The 26,105-nt window shown below is 46.6% G+C and overlaps 1 protein-coding gene across 2 annotated transcripts in view; it reads right to left on the reverse strand.

Annotated features, from left to right (window-relative positions):
- Window positions 1–26,105, reverse strand: part of PIWIL1 (piwi like RNA-mediated gene silencing 1) — a 1,338,982-nt gene that overhangs the window by 586,358 nt on the left and 726,519 nt on the right. For both annotated transcript variants that reach the window (XM_069215364.1, XM_069215365.1), the window contains exon 12: window positions 14,523–14,637. In XM_069215364.1, coding sequence (XP_069071465.1) covers window positions 14,523–14,637 — 115 coding nt within the window. The remainder of the gene's footprint in view (window positions 1–14,522; window positions 14,638–26,105) is intronic.

Genomic DNA, 26,105 nt, shown 5'->3' on the forward strand with positions numbered 1-26,105 from the left:
CTTTTGAAGTACTTGGGAGTGAATCTCCCATTCGTGTGTTTGTTGGTGATTTCTGCTTAGGAGATCTGCCAGCTGATTGTCTAATCTATTAGCACAATATGGATAATGTCTGCTTAGGAGATCTGCCAGCTGATTGTCTAATCTATTAGCACAATATGGATAATGTGACTATGAATTGCCCATTTCCATATTATTTGGGCTAGTAGGGACAGTTGAGATGTGTGTCCCGCCCTGTTTGTTGAGGTAATACATGGTTGTCAGTTTTTATGAGAACAGTCTTCTGTTTGAGAAGAAGTTGAAACACTTTTAGAGCAAGAAATACAGATAATAGTTCCAAGTGGTTTATATGAAGCTGTTTCTGTTGGGTATCCCATCGCCCTTGAATGGTCTGATTGTTGAGGTGAGCTCCCCAACCGATCATTGATGCGTCTGTTGTGATTATGGTCTGAGGCACATGGTCTTGGAATGACCGCCCCTTCATAAGATTGCTGCGATTCCACCATTGAAAGGACATGTGTGTTTGGTGGTCCATCAACACTAGATCTTGAAGTTGACCGTGTGCCTGAGACCATTGTTGCGAGAGCCACTGTTGTATGGGCCTCATGTTTAGTCTTGCATGTGGAACTATGGCTATGCATGATGCCATCATTCCTAGAATCTTCATCATAAATTTTACAGTATATTGTTGATTTGGCTGTATGTGCGGTATGAGATTTTGGAAACCTTGTATCCTTTTTGTATTTGGATAAGCTAGGGCATTTTGAGTATTTAGGATAGCACCTGGGTATGGTTGTACTTGTGCTGGTTGAAGATGTGATTTTTGATAATTGAGAGTGAACCCTAGCGTATGCAAGGTTTCTATCACATAACAATTGCGTTGTTTGCATTGTGTAAAATTGCTTGATTTTATTAGCCAATCGTCTAGATATGGAAAGACATGGATGTGTTGTCTTTTTAAGTAGGCTGCAACTACTGCTAGACATTTTGTGAACACTCTTGGAGCGGTTATGCCGAATGGCAACACCTTGAACTGGTAATGTTTTCCTACTATGATAAACCTGAGGTATTTTCTGTGAGCTGGATGGATGGTTATGTGGAAATACGCATCTTTGAGGTCCAAAGCAGTCATGTAATCTTGTTTTTGTAACAGTGGAATGACATGTTGCAGAGTTACCATGTGAAAATGTTCTGACAGGATGAATAGATAGAGGAGACCGAGGTCCAAGATGGGCCTTAGAGTGCCGTCTTTTTTGGGAATGAGGAAGTATAGTGAGTACACTCCTGTTCCTTGTTGAGAATGTGGAACCAATTCTATTGCTTGTTTTAATAGTAGAGATTGTACCTCTTGTTGCAACAGAACGCAGTGTTCTGGGGACAACTTGTGGTATCGTGTTGGAATGTTTGGAGGGGTGGAGATTAATTCTAGGCAATAGCCATTGCGGATAATTGATAATACCCAATTGTCTGTGGCGATATTGTGCCAGTGAGAGTGGAATTGCTGTAGTCTTCCCCCCCAGGAAAAGTGTGGAGTGGAAAGGTGGGAAGGAAGTCACTGTTTAGGTTGTGTTGTGGTTTGCTTTGAGGTTTGAAATGTACCTCTGCTCCGGAAATACTGTCCTCTATAGGACCCTCTAACCCCCCCTCTGATATTGGGTTTGTTGTCCCTGCTTTGTTTGGCAGGTAGAAGCATCTGAGGATTGCGGCTTAAAACCTTCTCTAAACTGGGGTCTGCGAAAGGAGCTTCTATATGATGTGGTGTATAAAGCCCCCATTGCTTTAGCAGTATATGAGTCTTTTCTCAGTTTCTTAATAGTGGTGTCTACTTCTGGGCCAAATAGATGTTTCTGGTAAAAAGGCATTGTAAGGAAATGCCTCCTTGGCATGGTTACCCCCTGACTTTTTGCCTTTGCTGATGCTAAGTTATGATTTGAAAGTGTGCTGGTACCCTGCTAACCAGGCCCCAGCACCAGTGTTCTTTCCCTAAACTGTACCTTTCTCTCCACAATTGGCACAACCCTGGCACTCAGGCAAGTCCCTTGTCACTGGTACCCCTGGTACCAAGGGCCCTGGTGCTAGGGAAGGTTTCTAATGGCTGCAGCATGTCATGTGCCACCCTAGGGACCCCTCACTCAGCACATGCACACTGCCTCTCAGCTTGTGTGTCCTGGTGGGGAGAAAAAGACTAAGTCGACATGGCACTCCCCTCAGAGTGCCATGCCAACCTCACACTGCCTGTGGCATAGGTAAGTCACCCCTCTAGCAGGTCTTACAGCCCTAAGGAAGGGTGCACTCTACCACAGGTGAGGGCATATGTGCATGAGCACTATGCCCCTACAGTGTCTAAGTCTATTCTTAGACATTGTAAGTGGAGAGTAGCCATAATGAGTATAAGGTCTGGAGTCTGTCATTATGAACTCCACAGCACCATAATGGCTACACTGAATATGGGGAAGTTTGGTATCAAACCTTCTCAGCACAATAAACCCACACTGAGTGGGATTTATTGAGAAATGCAAACAGAGGACATCTTATCTTAGAGATGCCCCCTGTATGTTAGCCCAACTGCTAGTGCAAGGCTGACTGGTGTGTGACAGTAGGAAGATGGCTCTGTATATACTATTTCAAAGTAAGAAATAGTGTGCACAGAGTCCACGGGTTCCCCTGAGAGGTAAGAGTGGCAAAAATAGATAATTATAATGCTCTATTTTGTGGTAGTGTGGTCGAGCAGTAGGCTTATCAGAGGGTAGTGTTAAGCATTTGTTGTACACACCCAGGCCATAAATGAGGAACACACACTCAAAGACTTACTCTAGGCCAATAGGTTTTTATATAGAAAAATATATTTTCTTAGTTTATTTTAAGAACCACAGGTTCAAGATTTACAAGTAATACTTTAAATGTAAGGTACTTCACTTAGATACTTTAGGAACTTTGAATAAAAGCAATATCATATACAGTCTTTGTAAAAATGGCAATAAGCTATTTTCAGAGTGGACAGTGCAAAAATCAACAGTTCCTGGGGGAGGTAAGTAAAGGTTAGGTTTGCAGGTAAATAAAACACTTACAAGTCTCAAAGCTGGGGCCACGGTAGCCCACCGTTGGAGGTTCAAGTCAAAAAGGTGCCCAAAACACATAGGCTTCAATGGAGAACAGGGGTGTCCTGGTTCCAGTCTGCCGGCAGGCAAGTACCTGTGTCCTCGGGGGGCAGACCAGGGGGTTTTTGTAGGTCACCGGGGGAGGGGGGGGGGGGGGGGGGGACACAAGCAGGCACAGAAAGTACACCCTCAGCGGCACAGGGGCGGCCAGGTGCAGAGTGCAAACAGGTGTCGGGTTTTAGATTGAAAACAATGGAGGGACCCGGGGGTCACTTCAACGATGCAGGCAGGCACAGGGGGGGCTCCTCGGGGTAGCCACCACCTAGGCTAGGTAGAGGGTCAACTGGGGGTCGCTCCTGCACTAGAGTGCGGTTCCTTCAGGTCCTGGGGGCTGCATGTGCAGTGTTGGTTCCAGGCTTCGGGTCCCTTGTTACAGGGAGTCGCGGTCAGGGGGAGGCTCTGGATTCTCTCTGCAGGTGTCGCTGTGGCGGCTCAGGGGGGTCGTCTCTGGTTACTCACGGACTTGCAGTCCACCAAGGAGTCCTCCCTGAGGTGTTTGTTTTCTGCAGGTTGAGCCGGGTGCAGAGTGGGAAGTCTCACGCTTCCGGCGGGAAACGTGAAGTCTTTAAAGTTGCTTCTTTTTTTCAAAGAACTTGCAGGTTTCTGAACAGAGCTGCTGTTCACAGGAGTTTCTGGGTCCTTGGGTGCAGGGCAGTCCTCAGGCTTCAGAGGTCGCTGGTCACTGTTGGATGCGTCGCTGTTGCAGTTTTCTTCGAAGTTGGGAGACAGGCAGGTAGGGCTGGGGCAGAAGCAGTTGTCTCCGTCTTCTCTGCAGGACTTCAGGTCAGCAGTCCTTCTTGTTAAGGTTGCAGGAATCTAGTTTCCTAGATTCTGGGGAGTCCCTAAATACTGAATTTAGGGGTGTGTTTAGGTCTGGGAGGGCAGTAGCCAATGGCTACTGTCCTTGAGGGTGGCTACACCGTGTTTGTGCCTCCTCCCTGTGGAGAGGGGGGTACATCCCTAATCCTATTGGGGGAATCCTCCTCCTACAAGATGGAGGATTTCTCAAGGTTGGGGTCACCTCAGCTTTGGACACCTTAGGAGCTGTCCTGACTGGTGGGTGACTCCTTGTTTTTCTCATTATGTCCTCCAGCCTTGCCGCCAAAAGTGGGGGCAGTGGCCGGAGGGGCGGGCATCTCCACTAGCTGGGATGCCCTGGGACGCTGTAACAAAAGGGGTGAGCCTTTGAGGCTCACACCCAGGTGTTAAAGTTGATGCAGGGGGAGGTGAGAAGCACAGGCTGTGTTCCTGGCCACAGGTCCTGGTTGTGGCAGGCTGGCAGAAACCGGTCAGCCTAGCACTAGAAGTCGGATTGCTGCTCTCTTAAGATGCCGCCTGGGTGCATTTTACAATAAATCCCACACTGGCATCAGTGCGCATTTATTGTGATGAGAAGTTTCATACCAAACTTCCCAGATTTCAGTGTAGCCATTATGGAACTGTGGAGTTCGTGTTTGACAAACTCCCAGACCATATACTCTTTATGGCTATCTTCCACTTACAATGTCTAAGGTTTTGCACTTATGCCTTCACCTATTGGGGGGAATCCTCCAATCTCAAGATTGAGGATTTCTAAAGGCAGGGGCCACCTTAGCTCAGGACAACTTAGGGGCCTGTCCTGACTAGTGGGTGACTCCTCCTTGTTTTTCTCATTATCTCCTCCAGCCTTGCCGCAAAAGTGGGGGCAGTGGCCGGGGCAGCGGGCATCTCCACTAGCTGGGATGCCCTGGGGTGCTGTAACAAAAGGCATGAGCCTTTTAGGCTCATCGCCAGGTGTTACAATTCCTGCAGGGGGAGGTGAGAAGCACCTCCACCCAGTACAGGCTTTGTTCCCGCCCACAGAGTGACAAAGGTACTCCCCATGTGGCCAGCAACATGTCTGGTGTGTGGCAGGCTGGCAGAAACTGGTCAGCCTACACTGGATGCCCTTTGGGTGTATTTTACAATAAATTGTACACTGGCATCACTGTGCATTTATTGTGCTGAGAAGTTTGATACCAAACTTCTCAGTGTAGCCCTTATGGTAGTGTGGAGTTTGTGTTTGACAAACTCCGAGACCATATACTCTTATGGCTATCCTGCACCTACAATGTTGAAAATGTCACTTACCCAGTGTACATCTGTTCGTGGCATTAGTCGCTGCAGATTCACATGTTTGGCACAGTCCGCTGCCTGGTGTTGGGCTCGGAGTATTACAAGTTGTTTTTCTTCGAAGAAGTCTTTTTGGTCACGGGACCGAAGGACTCCTCCCTCTTCGGCTCCATTGCGCATGGGCGTCGACTCCATCTTAGATTGTTTTCCCCGCAGAGGGTGAGGATGGAGTTGTTTGTATAAATAGTGCCCATGCAATGGAGTGAATATGTATGTACGTTAAGAGTTTATAATAATTATTTACAAATATTCAGATGTTTAAGATTTATGATCTACTTCTAAACGGCTACAGGCTTCCCGGGGAGGTGGGAGGGTACATGTGAATCTGCAGCGACTAATGCCACGAACAGATGTACACTGGGTAAGTGACATTTTCAGTTCGATGGCATATGTCGCTGCAGATACACATGTTTGGCATAGACTATAAAGCAGTTACCTCCCCTAAAAGCGGTGGTTTAGCCTGTAGGAGTTGAAGTAGTTTGGAATAATGTTCTTAGTACAGCTTGGCCCACTGTAGCTTGTTGTGCATTTAGTACGTCTACACAGTAGTGTTTAGTAAACGTGTGAGGCGTAGACCAGGTTGCAGCCTTACATATTTCGCTCATAGGAATGTTTCCTAGAAAGGCCATTGTAGCACCTTTCTTTCTGGTTGAGTGTGCCTTTGGTGTAATAGGCAATTCTCTTTTGGCTTTAAGATAGCATGTTTAAATACATCTGACTATCCATCTAGCAATGCCTTGTTTAGAGATTGGATTTCCTATGTGTGGTTTTTGAAAAGCTATGAACAGTTGTTTTGTTTTCCTGATTAGCTTTGTTCTGTCAATGTAATACATTAGTGCTCTTTTGATGTCTAATGTATGTAGTGCCCTTTCAGCCACAGAATTTGGTTGTGGGAAGAACACTGGCAATTCTACTGTTTGATTTAAATGGAATGGTGAGATTACCTTTGGCAGAAATTTTGGATTTGTTCTTAGAACTATTTTATTGTTGTGTATTTGAATAAATGGTTCTTGTATGGTAAATGCCTGTATTTCACTTACTCTTCTGAGGGATGTGATTGCAATGAGAAATGCGACCTTCCAGGTTAGATATTGCATTTCACAGGAATGCATGGGTTCGAAAGGTGGACCCATGAGTCTTGTTAAGACGATGTTAAGATTCCATGAAGGAACTGGTGGTGTTCTTGGTGGTATAATTCTTTTTAGCCCTTCCATGAATGCTTTAATAACTGGTATTCTAAATAGAGACGATGAATGAGTAGTTTGTAGGTAAGCAGATATTGCTGCGAGGTGTATTTTTATAGATGAAAAAGCGAGATTTGCTTTTTGCAAATGTAGTAAGTATCCTACTATGTCTTTAGTAAAGGCATGTAATGGTTGTATTTGATTGGCATGGCAGTAGTAAACAAATCTTTTCCACTTAGATGCATAGCAGTGTCTAGTGGAAGGTTTTCTAGCTTGTTTTATGACCTCCATGCATTCTTGTGAGGTCTAAGTGTCCGAATTCTAGGATTTCAGGAGCCAAATTGCCAGATTCAATGATGCTGGGTTTGGATGCCTGATCTGTTGTTTGTGTTGTGTTAACAGATCTGGCCTGTTGGGTAGTTTGACATGCGGTACTAGTGAAAGGTCTAGTAGAGTTGTATACCAAGGTTGTCTTGCCCATGTGGGTGCTATCAGTATGAGTTTGAGTTGGTTTTGACTCAACTTGTTTACTAGATATGGAAGGAGAGGGAGAGGGGGAAAAGCGTACGCAAATATCCCTGACCAACTCATCCATAGAGCATTGCCTTGTGATTCGCGGTGTGGGTACCTGGATGCGAAGTTTTGGCATTTTGAGTTTTCTTTTGTTGCGAACAAATCTATCTGGGGTGTTCCCCAAATTTGAAAGTACTTGTTCAGAACTTGGGGGTGAATTTCCCATTCGTGGACTTGTTGGTGGTCTCGCGAAAGGTTGTCTGCTAGTTGGTTTTGTATTCCTGGAATAAATTGTGCTATTAGGCGAATGTTGTTGTGAATCGCCCACAGCCAAATTTTTTGTGTTAGGAGGCACAATTGTGTTGAGTGTGTTCCTCCTTGTTTGTTTAAATAATACATTGTTGTCATGTTGTCTGTTTTGACAAGAATGTATTTGTGTGTTATTATGGGTTGGAAGGCTTTTAATGCTAGAAATACTGCTAACAGTTCTAGGTAATTGATATGAAATTTTGTTTCGTGTATATCCCATTGTCCTTGAATGCTGTGGTGATTGAGGTGTGCTCCCCACCCTGTCATGGAAGCATCTGTTATAACGTATTGAGGCACTGGGTCCTGAAATGTCCGCCCTTTGTTTAAATTTTTGCTGTTCCACCATAGAAGCGAGAGGTATGTTTGGCGGTCTACCAACACCAGATCTTGAAATTGACCCTGTGCCTGTGACCATTGTGATGCTAGACACTGTTGTAAGGGTCGCATGTGTAGTCTTGCGTTTGGGACAATGGCTATGCATGATGACATCATGCCTAGAAGTTTTAGCACAAATTTTGCTTGTATCTTTTGGTTTGGAAACATAGCACTTATTACCTTGTGGAATGCCTGCACTCTTTGTGGACTTGGAGTGGCAATTCCTTTTGATGTGTTGATGGTTGCTCCTAGATATTGTTGTGTTTGACACGGTTCTAGGTGTGATTTTGTATAGTTGATGGAAAACCCCAGTTTGTGAAGGGTTTGTATGACAAATGTGGTGTCGTTTGCGCATTTTTTTACTGTGTTGGTCTTGATTAGCCAATCGTCTAGGTAAGGGAACACATGTATCTGTTGTCTCCTGATGTGTGCTGCTACTACTGCTAGACATTTTGTGAACACTCTTGGTGCAGTTGTTATTCCGAATGGCAACACCTTGAATTGGTAATGTATTCCTTTGAATACGAACCGTAGGTACTTTCTGTGAGAAGGGTGTATTGGTATATGAAAGTACGCATCCTTTAGGTCTAATGTGGTCATGTAATCTTGCTGTTTGAGCAGTGGAATGATGTCTTGTAGTGTGACCATGTGAAAATGGTCCGATATGATGTAGGTATTTAGTGTCCTGAGATCTAATATTGGTCTTAATGTTTTGTCTTTTTTTGGAATTTGAAAGTACAGGGAGTAAACTCCTGTGTTTTTTTGTTGTACTGGTACTAACTCTATTGCATCCTTTTGCAGTAGTGCTTGAACTTCTAGTCCTAAAAGTTCTAAATGTTGTGGTGACATTTTGCGTGTTTTGGGGGGGATGTTTGGTGGGAAGTTGTGGAATTCTATGCAATAGCCATGTTGGATTATTGCTAATACCCAATTGTCTGTTGTAATCTGTTGCCAAGATTGGTAGAATTGGCTTAGTCTTCCCCCCACTGGTGTTGAGTGAAGGGGTTGCGTGACTTGAAAGTCACTGTTTAGGTGGAGGTGTTTTTGGAGTCTGGAATCTTCCCCTACTCCTTGGGAATGGACCCCCCCTATATCCCCTGGAACCTCCCCTTTGGAAGGAACCCTGATATGGTGTGGTTCTTGTTTGTTGGCTGGTGGTGTCTGTGGGTTGGCCACGAAACCCCCCTCTAAATGGAGTTTTTCTGAAAGAGCCTCTGCTCTGCGGGGAGTAGAGTGCGCCCATGGCCTTGGCCGTGTCTGTGTCCTTTTTAAGTTTTTCAATGGCTGTATCCACTTCAGGGCCAAAAAGTTGTTTTTCGTTGAAGGGCATATTAAGGACAGCCTGCTGGATTTCAGGTTTGAAGCCTGAAGTGCGGAGCCAAGCGTGTCTCCTTATGGTGACAGCAGTGTTGACTGTTCTCGCTGCAGTATCGGCTGCGTCCAGTGAAGAGCGGATTTGATTGTTTGAGATCGTTTGTCCCTCTTCAACTATTTGCTGCGCCCTTTTTTGGTATTCTTGGGGAAGATGGTCTACGAGAAGTTGCATCTCATCCCAGTGAGCGCGGTCATATCTGGCCAGCAGCGCTTGAGAATTTGCGATGCGCCACTGGTTGGCTGCCTGTGATGCTACTCTTTTCCCTGCCGCATCAAATTTTCTGCTTTCTTTGTCCGGAGGTGGGGCGTCACCAGATGTATGGGAATTTGCTCTTTTGCGAGCTGCCCCTACTACTACGGAGTCAGGTGGTAACTGCGAAGTAATAAACACTGGATCTGTGGGTGGTGGTTTGTATTTTTTATCCACCCTTGGGGTGATGGCTCTTGATTTTACGGGCTCTTCAAAAATTTGTTTTGCGTGCCGTAACATCCCCGGTAGCATTGGGAGACATTGATATTGGCTATGTGTAGCCGAGAGGGTGTTAAATAAAAAATCATCCTCTATAGGATCTGAATGCAGTTGGACATTGTGGAATTCTGCAGCCCTAGCCACCAGTTGTGAGTATGAGGTACTGTCCTCTGGCGGTGACGGCTTTGTGGGGTATGAATCTGGATCATTGTCCGGCACTGGGGTGTCGTATAGGTCCCAAGCGTCTTGATCCTGATCATCTTGACTTATGGTAGTTTGCGCTGGTGAGTGCATTTGTGGCGGTGTTTGTGCCGGCGATGCCTGTTGTAGTGGAGAGGGCGGAGGCGTGACTTTTTTGACCACTTTGGCTTGTGGTTGTGCGTCATCCTTGAGGAGACTGATCCTTCTTTTCCTCATTATTGGGGGAAGGGTTGATATCTTCCCTGTGACTTGCTGGATGTACAGTCTCTTTTGTGTGTAGTCTGATTCTACACTTTGGAGCTCTTGTCCAAATCTGTGCATCTGGCCACTTATTCCTTGTTCCTCTGAGTAGGATGAAGGTGTGGTATTTTTCGGCGCCGAGAGAGAATCTTTTTTCGGTTTCGGCACCGACAGAATTTTTGTTCCTTTCGGCATGGATTCTCGGTGCCGATGTTTTTCGGTGCCGGTATCTTGTCTTTGTCTCTCGGAGCCGCTTTCTCGGCTCCGAGGTTGCTCCATGGCGGTCCCTCGACCGGAGTCGGGTGTCTTCGCTATGGGCGTGCCCTTTTTCGGCGCCTTCGACGGGTCCCCTGTTTTATGGGTCGAGCCATGGCCTGTTGGCAGTGGCGTCCCCTGGGCTTTCGTTTTGTCGATGGTTTTACTTTTCGACGTCTTACTCACAGTTTGTTGCTGTTGTTCGACGTCGGAGTCTCCGGATTCTGATCCCGGAACCGAGAATGTTTCCTCTTCGTCGTCGAAACGTTGTTTTGTCGGCGTGGACGCCATTTGTAGACGCCTGGCTCTTCGGTCCCGGAGTGTTTTTCTGGACCGGAAGGCTCGACAGGCCTCACAGGTATCCTCCTTGTGCTCGGGGGACAAGCACAAGTTACAGACCAAGTGCTGATCTGTATAAGGATACTTACTGTGACATTTTGGGCAGAAACGGAACGGGGTCCGTTCCATCGGCTTCGATGTAGCACGCGGTCGGGCCGACCAGGCCCCGATGGGGGAATCGAAGCTACCCCAAAGTCTTCCGATGATCGGTGTCGATGTACCTAACTATCCCAATACCGAACGGAACAATACCGACGCTTTCTTCCGAGATTCTGACTAACTTTCCGAACCGAAACACGGAGCGAAAAGGAATACGTCCGAACCCGACAGCGGAAAAAAACAATCTAAGATGGAGTTGACGCCCATGCGCAATGGAGCCGAAGAGGGAGGAGTCCTTCGGTCCCGTGACCAAAAAGACTTCTTCGAAGAAAAACAACTTGTAATACTCCGAGCCCAACACCAGGCAGCGGACTGTGCCAAACATGTGTATCTGCAGCGACATATGCCATCGAACCTAAGGTTTTGCTTAGACACTGTAGGGGCATAGTGCTCATGCACATATGCCCTCACTTGTGGTATAGTGCACCCTGCCTTAGGGCTGTAACGCCTGCTAGAGGGGTGGCATACCTATGCCACAGGCAGTGTGAGGTTGGCATGGCACTCTGAGGGGAGTGCCATGTTGACAGTGATTTTCTCCCCACCAGCACACAAAAGATGTGAAGCAGTGTGCATGTGCTGGGTGAGGGGTCCCTAGGGTGGCATGACATGCTGCAGCCCTTAGAGACCTTCACTGGCATCAGGGCCCTTGGTACCAGGGGTACCAGTTACAAGGGACTTACCTGGGTGCCAGGGTTGTCCCAATTGTGGAGACAAAAGTACAGTTTAGGGAAAGAACACTGGTGCTGGGGCCTGGTTAGCAGGGTCCCAGCACACTTTCAAATCATAACTTACCATAAGCAAAGGCAAAACGTCAGGGGGTAACCATGCCAAGGAGGCATTTCCTTACTGAGCCTTTGAGCACTTTGTGGTCGGAAACAAAGCCTGTCCTGGGTGGAGGTGCTTCACACCTCCCCTCGCCTGGCGGTGAGCCTCAAAGGCTCACGCCAGGTGTAACAGTGCCCCAGGGCACTCCAGCTAGTGGAGATCCATGCCCCCGCACAAGCACCCACTTTTGGCACCAAGTCTGGAGAGATAATGAGGAGTCACCCCCTCAGCCAGGACCACCCCTAAGGTGACCAGAGGTAAAGTGACCCCCTCCTTGAGAAACCCTCCATCTTGCTTTGGAGGATTAGGACCAATAGGGATGTGACCCCCCCCCCGAGGGAGTGGGCGCAAGGAGGGTGTAGCCACCCTCAGGGACAGCACCCATTGGCTACTGCCCTCTGACACTAACACACCCCTGAAGTTTGTATTTAGGGTGACCCTGAACCCAGCTCTTCAGATTCCTGACGACCTCAAGAAAGAAGGACTGCTGAGCTGAAAACCCCAAACAGAAGAGAAGGAGACACCAACTGACTCAGCCCCAGCCCTACCCGCCTGTCTCCTGCTTCAAAAAGCTGCAAGAGAAGAAGCAACACGTTCTGTAGGACTGCCTGCATCACCGAGAACCAAGAAACGCCAGTGGACAGCGAACCTGTCCAAAAAGAAGACAAAGGAAGGGACTTTCACCTCACTCCAAAAGCTTGAGTCCAACTACTCTGCACCCGACGCCCCCAGCCTGTGTCCAGAGAAACCAACTAGCCAGAGAGTATCCCCCAGGAGACTCCGAAGATATGTCCACCCGGGGCTGACCTCTCTAACCCCCCATGACGCTTGCAGAGGGAATCCAGAGGAACCCCCTGATCGCGACTGCCCGGGAGAAAGATATCCGTCACCTGGAGAAGCACTGCATCCGCAGCCCCCTGCCACGAGAGAAACAGACCACCGGTGCAGCAACAACCAGCAGGTGGCCCTCACCCTTGTCTAGTGGGTGGCTTGCCCATGAGACCCCCCTGTGCCCTGCCTGCAGCACCTAAGCGACCCCAGAGTCCCTCCATAGAGTTCTATTGAGAACCGGATTCCCTGTTTGCACACTGCGCAAGGCCACACCCCGTGCCGCTGATGGTGTGTTTTTTGTGCCTACTTGGGGCCCTTCCAGTACTTCTCCAAACCCCCCGGTCTGCCCTCTGACAATGCAGGTACTTACCTGCAAGTAGACCGGAAACGGAGTGCCCCCTGTCTCCATAGGAGCCAATGTTATTTTGGCTCCTGTTTGACCTCTGCACCTAACCGGCCCTTTGTTGCTGGTGTTGGGTGCTTGGGGTTATCATCAACCCCAAACGGTGGGCTGCCTAAACCCCGGAGCTTGAACCCGTACATTTGTTACTTACCTCAAAAACTGTACTTTACTTACCTCCCCCAGGAACTGTTGAAAATTGCGCATTGTCCACTTTTGAAATAGCTTTTTGCCATTTTAAAGAAAACTGTGTACAGTGTTGATTCCATTCAAAGTTCTAAGTATTACGGTTTAAAGTACCTTCCATATAATGAACTTGCCTGCTAAATTAATTTTGTGGTTCTAGAAATAAATGATCAAAAGAATATTTTTCTATATAAAAACCTATTGGCCTGGAGTTAGTCATTGAGTGTGTGTTTTCACTTACTGCTGTGTGTGTACCACAAATGCTGAACACTAACTACCCTCCGATAAGCCTAACTGCTCGACCAAATTAACACAAATAGAGCATTAGTATTACCTATTATTGCTTCTATCAAGCTCCTTGGAGAACCCCTGGACTCTGTGCACACTATATCTCATTTTGATATAGTATATACAGAGCCAGCCTCCTACAGTCAGTCCTCAGATTGTATGTGCCAGACCCTAGTAGGACTACTCTGTAATGTTAACTTTCACAGGAACCTACAATCTGCAGCTACAGCGACGACTCCGCTCTGCAACATTGTTTCTCTGGCTCTTTCCAGCAACTGCAACCATTCCCAGGCTAGGCATCTTCTGAGGGTGGCAAGTCTTCAGTCTGCACCAAGAAGGAATCTCCCTCGGAATAAAGGGCTCACTCTACTGCATCCGCAGTCAACAACTGTAACGCCGACTGGCTGCGTCAATCTCATCTCCTTCAGAACTGCGGGGATTCCTGCATCACAGGTGGTCTGCAGTGGTCCCCTTGATTCTCTCTGCCAGCTGTTCAACTTTGGAGACAGTAAATGTTTGCCTCTCTATGCAGGACACTACCCACGTTCACTGGCTCTTTTGCAGCTAACAAACCTTGTTGGCATCTCCTCTAAGGGATCTTCAGGCTCCATGGATCCCCAGCCCCCAGCACTCAGGGCTGTGAAGAGAGATTCTGGCACTACCATACGAAAGGGGATGATGTGCAGTGCTAGATTTGGAGAGATACTACTACGCTGCATGTACCCCCTCTATGTCCCTAAAGGAAAAGACAAGTTACAAACAAGCAACCTCCAACACCTGCAAATCCATCACAGGAATGAGACCAAAACATACAGAAGGTCTGATGCACCAAATAGTTCATTAGGAAGCTAATGTTTACCATGATGACATATGTTCACCACTCATTTCTTTCCGTAAAGCTAGACAGCGGATTAACATTCTGACAGAGGAGCACAGAGTGTATAGAGACACTTCACTACAATGTGTGACTACACATGCTTACAACATGTAGCCATACACACCTGGCTACACCAAATAGCTCCACTTTTTATTATTGTGTGATTGCACAATTTGAAACAACCACAAGTTGAAGACCTTTGTGTGCACAGAAAGAAAGAGGTGCAATCATTAGGGTGAAAGAAACACATGTATTATTTAGGGTGGATAAAGCTTAACTGTTGCAACAGGACTACGTAAAACAATTTAAAACACCCAGACTCACTACATTTTTATTTTCACAAGCAAGTCACATATAAAACTAGCATGGTTTTCAAAAGTATTTAACTTACCACTTTTCCTGCTTGATGAATTTTTTCCTGTGGCGCTACTCTACCTGTGAAAGTCAGCAAATTGGCATCAAAACTTAATCCCCAGTCACGAAGTTCTTTTTGAACATTATCGTCCCTGTTCATAAAATAGAATTATACACATATTAAGGATCAAACTTAAAACATGTATAAAACATTGCAATCTACATGTATAAAAAAAAAAAGTAGATTGGATAGAAAAGTACAAGACATAGTTGCTAAGTACAACTTACCTTTAACTGTAATTTTCCAGTATCAGTACCTCTCAGATTCACATGCTCCAATCATCCCCGTAGTCGAAGTGAGAGCCTCAAAGAATAGGTAGAAAGCAACAGAAAACACATGCCAGAAGTGCTACAAAACATTTTGCTGCATGTGAGAAATTGGTTGTTGGTTTAAGGAGTGAAACACTGCTCAAGCAACAACCACATACTTTATCAGGGTGAACAGCTAAGTCACTAAATCAACCAGTGTTTAACCTTCTGGTAGCCTGGCACAAAAGCAGTCAGGCTCAATTTAGAGGCAATGTGTCAAGCATTTATGCAGCACAAAAACAATAATTCAGTCTAATCAGCAGAACCAGAGTTATGGATTTTTAAAGTTTAAAGTGCAGCCATCTAGTCGCACAAGACTAGAAGCAAAGTCGAAAGCTATTGATGAATGCGATGGAGTGTGGTTGGACATAAGAAATGGATTATGCCCGGTCACTGCTTACCTTCGGCTCTATAAGACGTTTTACAGAAAACTGTCTAAGAAGGTAAAGTTCAGTGGGGGCTAGGAAGATGGCGGAAATCATGGTGAAGAGTCCTTTTGTTCGGTCCCTTTTTTTTTTTTTTTAAGTAGATCTCTAGAGGGACAAAGCAGTAGAATGTAGCCAATGAGGGCTCCTCACTGCTGTATAAGCCTTCTCTGCAAGGAGCCGCAGAAGAACAGGATCTATTGCTGCGGAGTAGAACACAGAGGAAGCTGATGCAAAGTCAGGCCAACAGGTGAAGCACCATGGGTGGATCGATGATCAAATTGATCCCAGTATCCCTTGGTTCGCAGATCAGAGCACTTGCTGGCCAGAAATTTTCCAATTTCCAAATGTTGGATTTTGGCTATCGCGAAACGTTTAGTACCACTTCCAAGGGTACAGGACTAGAGAGGCATCACTTGGGAGGGTCAGGATTCACTCAAGTTGTGTCTACGTGCGGGCTAAAAAAATGGAAGGAGCTTCTTCTGTCCCAGAGATTCTGATCAGGAGGCCAGCAAACAAGCCCTTGGAGTCACTTTGGTAGTCCTGGGTTCAAAGAAATGTGCAGGGCAAACCTCTGGGGGCTCAGGGCAGGCTTCAGGCAGCAAACAAGTCATTCTTGGTGCAGCAAAGCAGTTATCTGAAGTATGCAGCAGGCCACAGAAGTAGGCAGTCGTTCGAGAGTCCTTCTGCACGCCCAGAAAGTGAAGTAGAGTAGGTCAGAGGGCTCTATTTTTATACTTGGAGATTCCTTTAAAGTAAAAGTTCCAGAAGTTCAATTTTCTGAAGTTCTTGGAATTTTCTGCCTCCCTACCCTGGCTCAAGTCTGAAGACAGACACAAGCCTTAAGCTTACAGACAGAAATAAGAGACAAGTGTGAAGTTTTCTGTGTGGAGGCAGGCCGCACCCTATTGACTTGCAGGTGGGGATGTGCCCAGCTCCACACCACCCAACTCCCATCCAGCTTGAGACAGCCTGTCCAGCAATACCTAATTCCTCTATTGCATTGCTGTCTGGGAGGAATATGCCAAGGCCAACTGCCACTCGCACCCAGTTATGTGACCAAGGAGGCTGCAGGCATCAGACAGGAAAATCCCAACTTTCTATCTAAAACTGTAATTTTGAAAATCGTGATTTAATCGTGATTTAAAAATCTGACTTCACCATTAGAGAAGATTATAAATTACAATTTCTGACACCCCAAATATGATTTTCCTCCCTGCTCTCAAAAGTATGCACCTATTGAATGTAATAAAATAGTACAATACTATGGGAGAGATAGGCCTCTCAGTGGTTGCAGTAAAGTGACCCTTTTGGCATGGTTAGCCCCCCAACACTTTTTGCCTGACATTAAGGCAGACTTGAGAGTGTGCTGGGATCCTGCTAACCAAGCCCCGGCACCAATGTTCTTTTCTAAAACCTTAAAATAGTTTCTACAATTGGCACACAGCTAATTCCCTCGAAAAAGTACCAGTGGTACCAAGGGCTCTGTGACCAGGGAGAGTCCCCAAGGGGGTGGTGCGACAGGTAAAGTCAACATGGAATCCCTCCCAGGGTGCCATGCCCACAATCCACTGCCTGTGGTATAGTTAAGTCACCCCTCTAGCAAGCCATAGAGCCCTAGGGGAGGGTGCACTTTACCACAGATAAGGGCATAGCTGCATGAGCAGTATGTCCTTACAGTGTCCAAGTCCATTCTTAGACATTGTAATTGCAGTGTTGCCATATTGAGTACATGGGCTGGAAGTTTGTCATTAAGAACTCCACAAAGGCAGCACTGAAGACTGGGAAGTTTGGTATCAGACTTCTCAGAACAATAAACCCACACTGATGCAAGTGTTGGATTTATTGTGAAACGCACACAGAGGGCATCTTAGAGATGCTCACTGTATTTTACCCAACCCTCTAGTGCAGGATTGACCAGTCTGTGCCTGCCTTCGCTACCAAGACAAGTTTCTGACCCATGGGGTGAGAGCCTTTGTGCTTTCTGGGGTCAGAAACAAAGACTTCTCTGGGCGAAGGTGCTTCACACCTCCCCCCTGCAGGAATTGTAGCACTTGCTCAGAGGCTCAAACCTCCTGTTACAGTGCCCCAGGGTACTCCAGCTAGTGGAGTTGGCCGTCTCCCGGGACCAACCCACCATTTTGGCGGTAGGTCTAGAGGAAAAATTAGGTAAAACGGGGACGAGGGACTACTGCAGCTAGAACCACCCCTAAGGTGCCCAGAGCTGAAGTGACCTCCTGCAGAAACTTCCATCTTGTTTTGGAGGGTACGGACCAATAGGTATAGAAATGTGCCCCCTTCCAAAAGGGAGTGGGCACAGGAAGGGAGTAGCCACCCTCAGGGACAGTAGCCATTGGCTACTGCCCTCTGACCCCTGTAACTCTCCTAAATCTATTATGTAGGGGCTCCCCTGAACCTCACTCACCATATTCCTGGTGACCTCGAGAGGACAAAGAAAGGACTGCTAAGCCTACCCCAGCAGAGAAGACTTCAGATGACAACTGACTTGGCCCCAGCCCTACCGCCTGTCTCCAGCTTCAAAGACCCCCCTGCTTCAAGAAGGCGACGCATCCTGCAGGGGGAGAGTAACTATAGAGGGGTTCCCTAAAAGAATGCGAGTAGCTCAATCAGGGAAAAAATGTATGTAGATGTAAATCTTTGTCAGAGCGACGCCACTATAGTTCTTTCCTTTTTAACAGACTATTTTTGTATTAGATTATTAAATATATTTATCATTTTTCGAGTACCTTTTTCTTCTCTGTGTATTGAAAATTTTCTATTTCTTATGTATTATTTGATAAATTTAGTTGTATTTGTATAATGTCTTTCTTTTATATTGTCACATTGTCCGTTCTCATTTAGTTCGAATGTGGTGTGTCTGAATTAGATATTTTGTCCCTTGATATCTGTTTTGTATTCCATGATTGTTTGCATGATTTAATTGAAGTACACCTTGCTGTGACATCGTTCTCTTCCCCCTGTGATTATTCGTCTATGTTTAGCAGCCTGGCATCATAATTCATCGATTGACTCAAGCTTATCACAATGTATTTATTTGTCCCCATAGGGATTTATTTCTGAAGATTATCATATCTTCAGATTCGTTATCATTGTAGCTCACCTAGTAGTTTCTCTAGACGCATCCTGCAGGACCAGCAACCTCTACAAACCCCCATAAGGCTGCCTGCCCAGCAGAGGACCAAGGACAGCAGCCCTGTACAGAAGAAACCATTAAAAGGACTCCAGAACTGCCCTGGATCCAAGAGTCCAGCCCATTCTGCATCAGACGGCCACAGGCTGAGTCCAGGTGGCTCACCATTCCAGAGAGGGTCCACAGGTGATTCTGACCTAAAGTCCATCCTGGGGTATCCCCTCCTGGCCCCTACGACGACACCTGCTGCCTGAATCCAGAGGCTCCCCGTGACTGTGACCAGATCTGTCGAAGATTCCAGACGACTAAAGGTACCCCTACACCTGCCACCCCCTGGCCTTGGGGAATCAGACAAATTGTCCAGCAATGTCCAGCAGGCCCCTCTTCCTCCTCCCCAGCCTTTGGTTTTCCAAAGGACCCAGCCTGCAGCCTCTTTATGGCCCCTGAGATTTCCCCACTGAAAAGCATTGGGCGGCCAATGCTGTGTTTGCACCCTGCACCAGGCCGCCCATGTGCCGCTGAGGGTGTGTCTGGTGCTGACCTGTCACAAGCCAATTTTACCATGTTTTAGTGAGTAAGAACAAGCACCTTAGCACTGGATATAAGTGGTAAAGTACACAAAGTCCTAAAGCCAATAAAAATTAATTTGGCAAAAATAAGAGGAGTGAAGGCGTAAAGTTTGGGGGAAGACCACTCTAAAAATTACTTGTATAATGTGGCCCAACCTCAGCAGCAACCTCTTGGGAGTTCTCATCACTAAAGCAGAAGAACATCAACAGAACACCAGCAGTAGAGTGGTCTGATCCAGAGCAGTGTCCCACCGTAAAATCCATTCCCTGTAGGAAGATGGACAACCTCAACAGTTAGGAATTTCGGCCCTTCCTCTGCATGAGCCATCTGAGTGGCCTGAAATCTGTATGAATCTGGAAGCGAATTCTAAACAGGCTTCTCTCTCAATAGCACTCCAACTCTATTCCCTGAGAAATAACCTCCTAGTGGTGAAGGCTACAGATTGTTCTAGGCAGCCTTCATTTGAGTGTGCTAAAACAGCCCCTATGCCATGCTGTGAGGCGTCAGTTTGAACAGTGAGCTAATTAGGGAAGATCTGGGACCTTGAGTATAGGGGCTCTACCCTCGATTTGTTTGAGGGAATCAAAGGGTTTCCTGTAGGTCTCTATAAAGATCACCCTTTTAAACTGCTTCTTCAAAGCCAGCTCAGTTAAGGGAGAAATAACTGTGCCAAATCCCTTAAACTTCCTGTAGTATCCAGTGAGGCACAGGAAGGCCCTCAGGGGGGTTTGATGGCGTTCCAGGATAGTCTCCATTTTGACCTGGAAGGGCTGCACTTTGTCCTGATCCTCAAGGTGTCCCAAATACACCACAGAACTCTTCCCTATCTGGCACTTGCTGTCCTTGATAGTCCGGTCTGCCTCTAGCAGAGCTAAATGGCTTCCTGATGTTGAAACAGTTGGACCACATTTCTGCTGCTGTAGACAGCTGTATCATCTAAGTAAGCAGCACTGAAAGCCTACATTCTGGCTAAGACCTTGTTTACTAACCTCTGGAAGATGGCAGGCGTCAGTCTAGAGGGCATGACAAATGACCCTCTGTGGTAGAGAATGCTAACCCTCTGTTTTGCCCCTCTTAGAGCTATCTGCACATACCCTGAAGTGAGGTCAAAAGTGCTCAAAAGCTTGTTAGCCCTCAACCTGTATATGGGCTCATCAGCTTGGGGGCTGGGATGTGCATCGGTCTTCGAATCTGAGTTGAACCCACTGTAGTCTGCAAAGAACCTACGTTTTGGGGCGACACCCGTTGCGGCAGCTTTGGGTAAAAGCACCACTGGAATGGAGTGCTCAATCACTCACAGTTTCAACATCCTATAGACTTCCTTCTTAATGCTGGCACGCAATCTGACAGCATGTAGATGTAATTTTTCACAGGCAGGCCGTCTCCGTTGTCTATATTTTGACTACATAAACGTGTAAGCCAGGATGAGGGGAGAACAGGGAGGCAAACTGTCCCTGTAACTCTGGTGTCATAGGAGAGAGGTTGACACCTTCCACTCCACTGACCCATCTTTTCTTTCGATGATATGAAACAGAGAGAGGTTCACTCTCCACTTCCAATCCATCATGTGTCACCAGCAGCATGGTGACCTCAGACCTCTAGTAATGATGTTTGCGGCGATTCACAAGGAGTAACCTTAAGGGGTTTCAGAGATCTTGAGGTACACCAAGTAGGCAGACTCCCCCTTTCTCTTACTCACCTTATAGGGCCCTGTCAAAAAGACTTAAAGACTGGAAGGGCCCTGGGCTCCACTGGGACCATCACCCACACTTTCTGGCCAGGCTGAAACGCTACCAGAGTGACCTTCTGGGTATAATTAGGTTTTATGACATCCTGGCTGCTTTTTCCAGAACTTCATCTGGTCCCTGAAGCCAGCATTTAACTAACCACATCTTGGGGAGTTTACTCCCATCCTTAAACAGAGGTTCCATAACAAGGCTTCCACAGGGTAGATCAGAAGGGCTGAACCAAACTCCCTTCTATGGTTCATCTCTGTAATGAAAGAACAGTCATGGTAAGAGAACGTTCCATTTCTGTCTCATGTGATCAGGCAGGCCCATCATCATGCCATTACAGGTCTTGTTAAATCGCTCACTAAGCCCACTGGAGGTAGGAGGGTGTGGAGAACCTGTAGGCTACCCCACACTCTTCTCACATGGACTTCGTGTATGCTGACAGAGTTGTTGCCCCAGTCACTCACAATTTCTTTGGTGAGCCCTCTCCAGGTGAAAACTGTTATCAGGGTTGTAACTACTGAAGGTGCAGCTACACACTTTCAGAAGGATGTGCCTCTAAGTAACTTGTGGCATTGTCCACCAAACTCAGGATGAATCTATTGCTTAAAATAGTTTTGGGGTCAAATAATCTAAACAATGTTGATGACCACCTTTTCAAAGAGGGTGCCAATGACCGATAAAGAAGTCAGGGGAGATTTCATTGTTTCCCTACCAGCCTCAAAGGTAGAGCAATGTCGCACAAAATGCATCAGAGAATGCCTGTACCCAGGGCCAAAAAAAATTGTAGAAAAGCCTAGCAAAGGCCTTTTTAGACCCCAGATGTCGTCCAAGAGAAATGTGAGCCAATCCAATTAGAAAAGCCCTTCGGCACTGGGGGTGACAAAAATAGAGGCAGTATATTTTTGTCGCCCCCAGTGCCGAAGGGCTTTTCTAATTGGATTGGCTCACATTTCTCAATGTCCTTGCCGCCAAGTATGGAGCGACTGCTGCCAGCACCCCATCATCATGTTTGGTAGAAGTGAAAGTCCTGGAGTCTGGCTCCCCACACCACATACAGTTCCCTTTCTTGGCAGCTACCTGGGCCATTTTTCCAGGTTCTGGACTCCTTTGACTCCCCTCCTGGGCAGCCATCAACTGTGTGGTCATGCAGACCCACTTAGAAAACCCAAACATCCCCACATATGAACTGAACTTCACTTCTTTCCAGGCAGCGCGCTCTAGATCACTGCCTAACAGAGAATCGACAAGAATGAAAAGGCTTACAGACAGCTACCTTAAGAGAACTGAGCCAGCCCACCCCCCAAATGGGAATTACATACCACTGGATAGTGACTCTCACGGTTGCCTGCTTCAACCACATGGTGCAATGTATTGCATAGAATAGTAGGGAGTTTTAGACTTGGCAGGGGAGGTTACTTTGGCAAGTTGAACTGACAGTTTAAAAGTGTTAACAGGACGGAGACATGTTAAGGGGCTGCTTAAGTAAGTGGAACAATAAGTGCTGCAGGCCTACTAGTAGCATTTAAATCAATAGACCAGGGTATGTGGTATACCACCTTACAAGAGACTTAAAAGGAAATTACATATTCCAATCAGGTGTCAGCCAATTTTACCTTCTATTAGGGAGTGAGCACAAACACTTTAAGCAATAGTTAGCAGTGGTGAAGTGTACAGAGAAAGACGCATTTATGTGGGTGGAAGAAGCAGTTGATTAAAAGTGAATGTCGGGTCGTAGTCTTGTAGTACAACCCTGTTCACATATTTAACCAACCTTCCCATCCTGGGAGAAAATGTCTGAGTCCGCCTCCCATAGGGTGGTTGGGTGCCACTAACAGGAAATTAAAGCAGCTTGGAGGCTGTTGCAGTGGCGACAGAGTGGGAATTTTGCTGTCCCTGGTGGGATGATTGTCTATTGATTAATCCCCCAGCACACGATTCCTAAATTAATGGCATGAACCCACAACCTACTCTCTGGAAGAGTGTCCATTTCACCGAGTTCCTGGAATGTCCATGTGTTAATCTCATCATCATCATGTTTAGGAAAATGATATCCAACTCCTTCATTGCTATTTGCGGAGGATGGCTGGCCCTTATCAGCGTCCAAATAAAAAAAAAAAGCTGTTGAAGAACAGCTGTGTGGCTCCCAGGGTAAAAGCTTGGTACTGGGAGTAAAATTGAACTGGGGCAGGTTGCTGAAGTATGGCTTCGGGAATGAACCAGAGTCTGGACCATGATAAATTCTGCTCTTATTCGGATTAGACAATGGAAATGGGGTCTTCGTCTGGCATGGCAACATTGATGGGATTGCTTGGATTTCGGTACAGGACTGCAAGTCTGCTCTGGCTCCACAGCAGATCCAGAGGCAGGTTCAGGCACCAGAAGCAGTGCCAATGATAGACTTGTCACTGGCAACCGTACTGGAGGCCACAGAAGACCCTGGCCGAATGTGGGCCGAAGGGAAAAAGCCACAATTTTGAAACAGGCCTCTCGAAACACCTCAACCTGTTGAAATGTTGCCAACAGACTGGGAAACTCCGGATGCACAGAGATCATTTGCAGGGTCAGCTCTTTGGCTTGGAATAGGGAACGAGACCGCAAGCAACCGGATCATTGTGAATTCTCAGGATAAAAGTTGAGCAGCTTTGGCAAATCATGCTTGTTGGTCTTGTGCTTCTACTTCGATTGTGAATTATGGAAGACTTGATCCATGACAAGGACCTGTAGCAAAGAATGGGCCCACACCCTCCACTTGAAGAAAACAAGTTACTTACCTGTAACTACAGTTATCCAGTATTGGTATCTTTCATAAATTCACATGCTTGAATCATCCCCGTCCAAGTGGGAGTCCCACGGTACATGAAAAGCAATAATGAATAAATATATATATTTTTTTGTTTTCTCTATAGGCAATAATGGTAACACAAGTCACTCATATAGCCCAAGTCCTTTTTGTGAAAAGGACCCAAACCTAGCTGCTGGCCAATCAGGTACCAGCACCCTCTAGAACACTCCAGAGAAGCTCTTTCCCTCAGATTTTCTAGCACGAGAGTGAAAAAAGATCATGACCTGAGGGGGAAATGCGAGCGTCTAAGGGGAGGAGGGTGGGTCGCATGTGAATTTATGAAAGATACTGTTAGAAATGGGGTCTTTGGTTGACAGTCAGGTTACCCCCTGTTCAAGCAAGGACCCTCACTCTAGTTAGGATAAAAGAGAATCACCCTCAGCTAACCCCTGCTTACCCCCTTGGTAGCTTGGCAGAGCAGTAGGCTTAACCTCAGAGTGCTGGGCGTAAAGTATTTGTACCAACACACACAGTAACTTAATGAAAACACTAAAAAATGACACAACACCAGTTTAGAAAAATAGGAAATATTTATCTAGACAAAACAAGACCAAAACGACAAAAATCCAACATACACCAGTCAAGTTGTGATTTTTTAAAGGTTTAAAATAAAAAGAGTCTTTAGGTAGTTGTAACACCACACTAGCGCTGCTAGCGTGAAAATGTACCTGGTTTGCGTCAAAAATAACCCCGCACGGGCGGTGTGCGTCGAAAGTAACCCTGCACGGCTGTGTGCGTCGAAAACAACTCGGCACGGCGGTGCGCGTTGAAAAAGCCAGCCACACGACGATCCGAAAGTCCCGCGGCGCAGGGTGCGATCTCTCAGCCTCCGTCAGCGATGCTGCGCGTCGTTTCTCCTGCTCCGGGCGTCGGTTTTTCGGTTGCGTTTCCTGCGGCGTCGTTTCTCAGCTGCGGAACCGGCGTCGCGTCGTTTTCTCAGCCGCGATCGGATTCGCGTCGATCTTTTCTCCGCACGGTGCTCGGTGCGTGTATTTTTGTCCTTAGGCTGCCAGCCTCTCCTTTCAGGGTCCCAGGAACTGGAAGGGCACCACAGAGCAGAGTAGGGGTCTCTCCAGAGACTCCAGGTGCTGGCAGGAAGAAGTCTTTGCTATCCCTGAGACTTCAACAACAGGAGGCAAGCTCTACATCAAGCCCTTGGAGATTTCTTCTTCAAGATGGAAGGCACACAAAGTCCAGTCTTTGCCCTCTTACTCAGGCAGAAGCAGCACTGCAGGAAAGCTCCACAAAGCACAGTCACAGGCAGGGCAGCACTTGTTCCTCAGCGATCAGCTCTTCTCCAGGCAGAGGTTCCTCTTGATTCCAGAAGTGTTTCTAAAGTTTGTAAGTTTGGGTGCCCTTCTTATACCCATTTTAGTCTTTGAAGTCACCTTTCTTCAAAGGGGACTCACACCTTCTTGTGAAATCCTGCCTTGCCCAGGCAAGGCCTCAGACACACACCAGGGGGCTGGAGACAGCATTGTCAGAGGCAGGCACAGTCCTTTCAGATGAGAGTGACCACTCCACCCCTCCCTCCTAGCAGAGATGGCTAATCAGGAAATGCAGATCACACCCCAGCTCCCTTTGTGTCACTGTCTGGTGTGAGGTGAAAAACAACCCAACTGTCAAACTGACCCAGACAGGGAATCCACAAACAAGGCAGAGTCACAGAATGGTTTAAGCAAGAAAATGCTCACTTTCTAAAAGTGGCATTTCCAAACTCACAATCTTAAAATCAACTTTACTAAAAGATGTATTTTTAAATTGTGAGTTCAGGGATCCCAAACTCCACATGTCCATCTACTCTCTAGGGGAATCTACACTTTAATCATATTTAAAGGTAGCCCCCATATTATCCTATGAGAGAGAGACAGACCTTGCAACAGTGAAAACGAAATTGGCAGTATTTCACTGTCAGGACATATAAACCACATTACTATATGTCCTACCTTATCCATACACTGCACCCTGCCCTTGGGGCTACCTAGGGCCTACCTTAGGGGTGCCTTACATGTAAGAAAAGGGAAGGTTTAGGCCTGGCAAGTGGGTACACTTGCCAAGTCGAATTTACAGTGTAAGAATACACATACAGACACTGCAGTGGCAGGTCTGAGACATGATTACAGAGCTACTTATGTGGGTGGCACAACCAGTGCTGCAGGCCCACTAGTAGCATTTGATTTACAGGCCCTGGCACCTCTAGTGCACATTACTAGGGACTTACTAGTAATTCAAATATGCCAATCATGGATGAACCACTTACATACAATTTAAACAGGAGCACTTGCACTTTAGCACTGGTTAGTAGTGGTAAAGTGCCCAGAGTAACAAAAACAGCAAAATCAGAGTCCAGCACACATCAACAACCTGGGGAACAGAGGCAAAAAGTTAAGGGAGACCACGCCAAGGATGAAAAGTCTAACAGATACCAATAGTGGATAACTGTAGTTACAGGTAAGTAACTTGTTTTCTTATCCAGTATTGGATCTTTCATAAATTCACATGCTTGAATCTAAATAGCCAGCAGTAC

This window comes from Pleurodeles waltl, chromosome 11 (genome assembly GCF_031143425.1).
Source record: "Pleurodeles waltl isolate 20211129_DDA chromosome 11, aPleWal1.hap1.20221129, whole genome shotgun sequence".
Taxonomy (NCBI): domain Eukaryota; kingdom Metazoa; phylum Chordata; class Amphibia; order Caudata; family Salamandridae; genus Pleurodeles; species Pleurodeles waltl.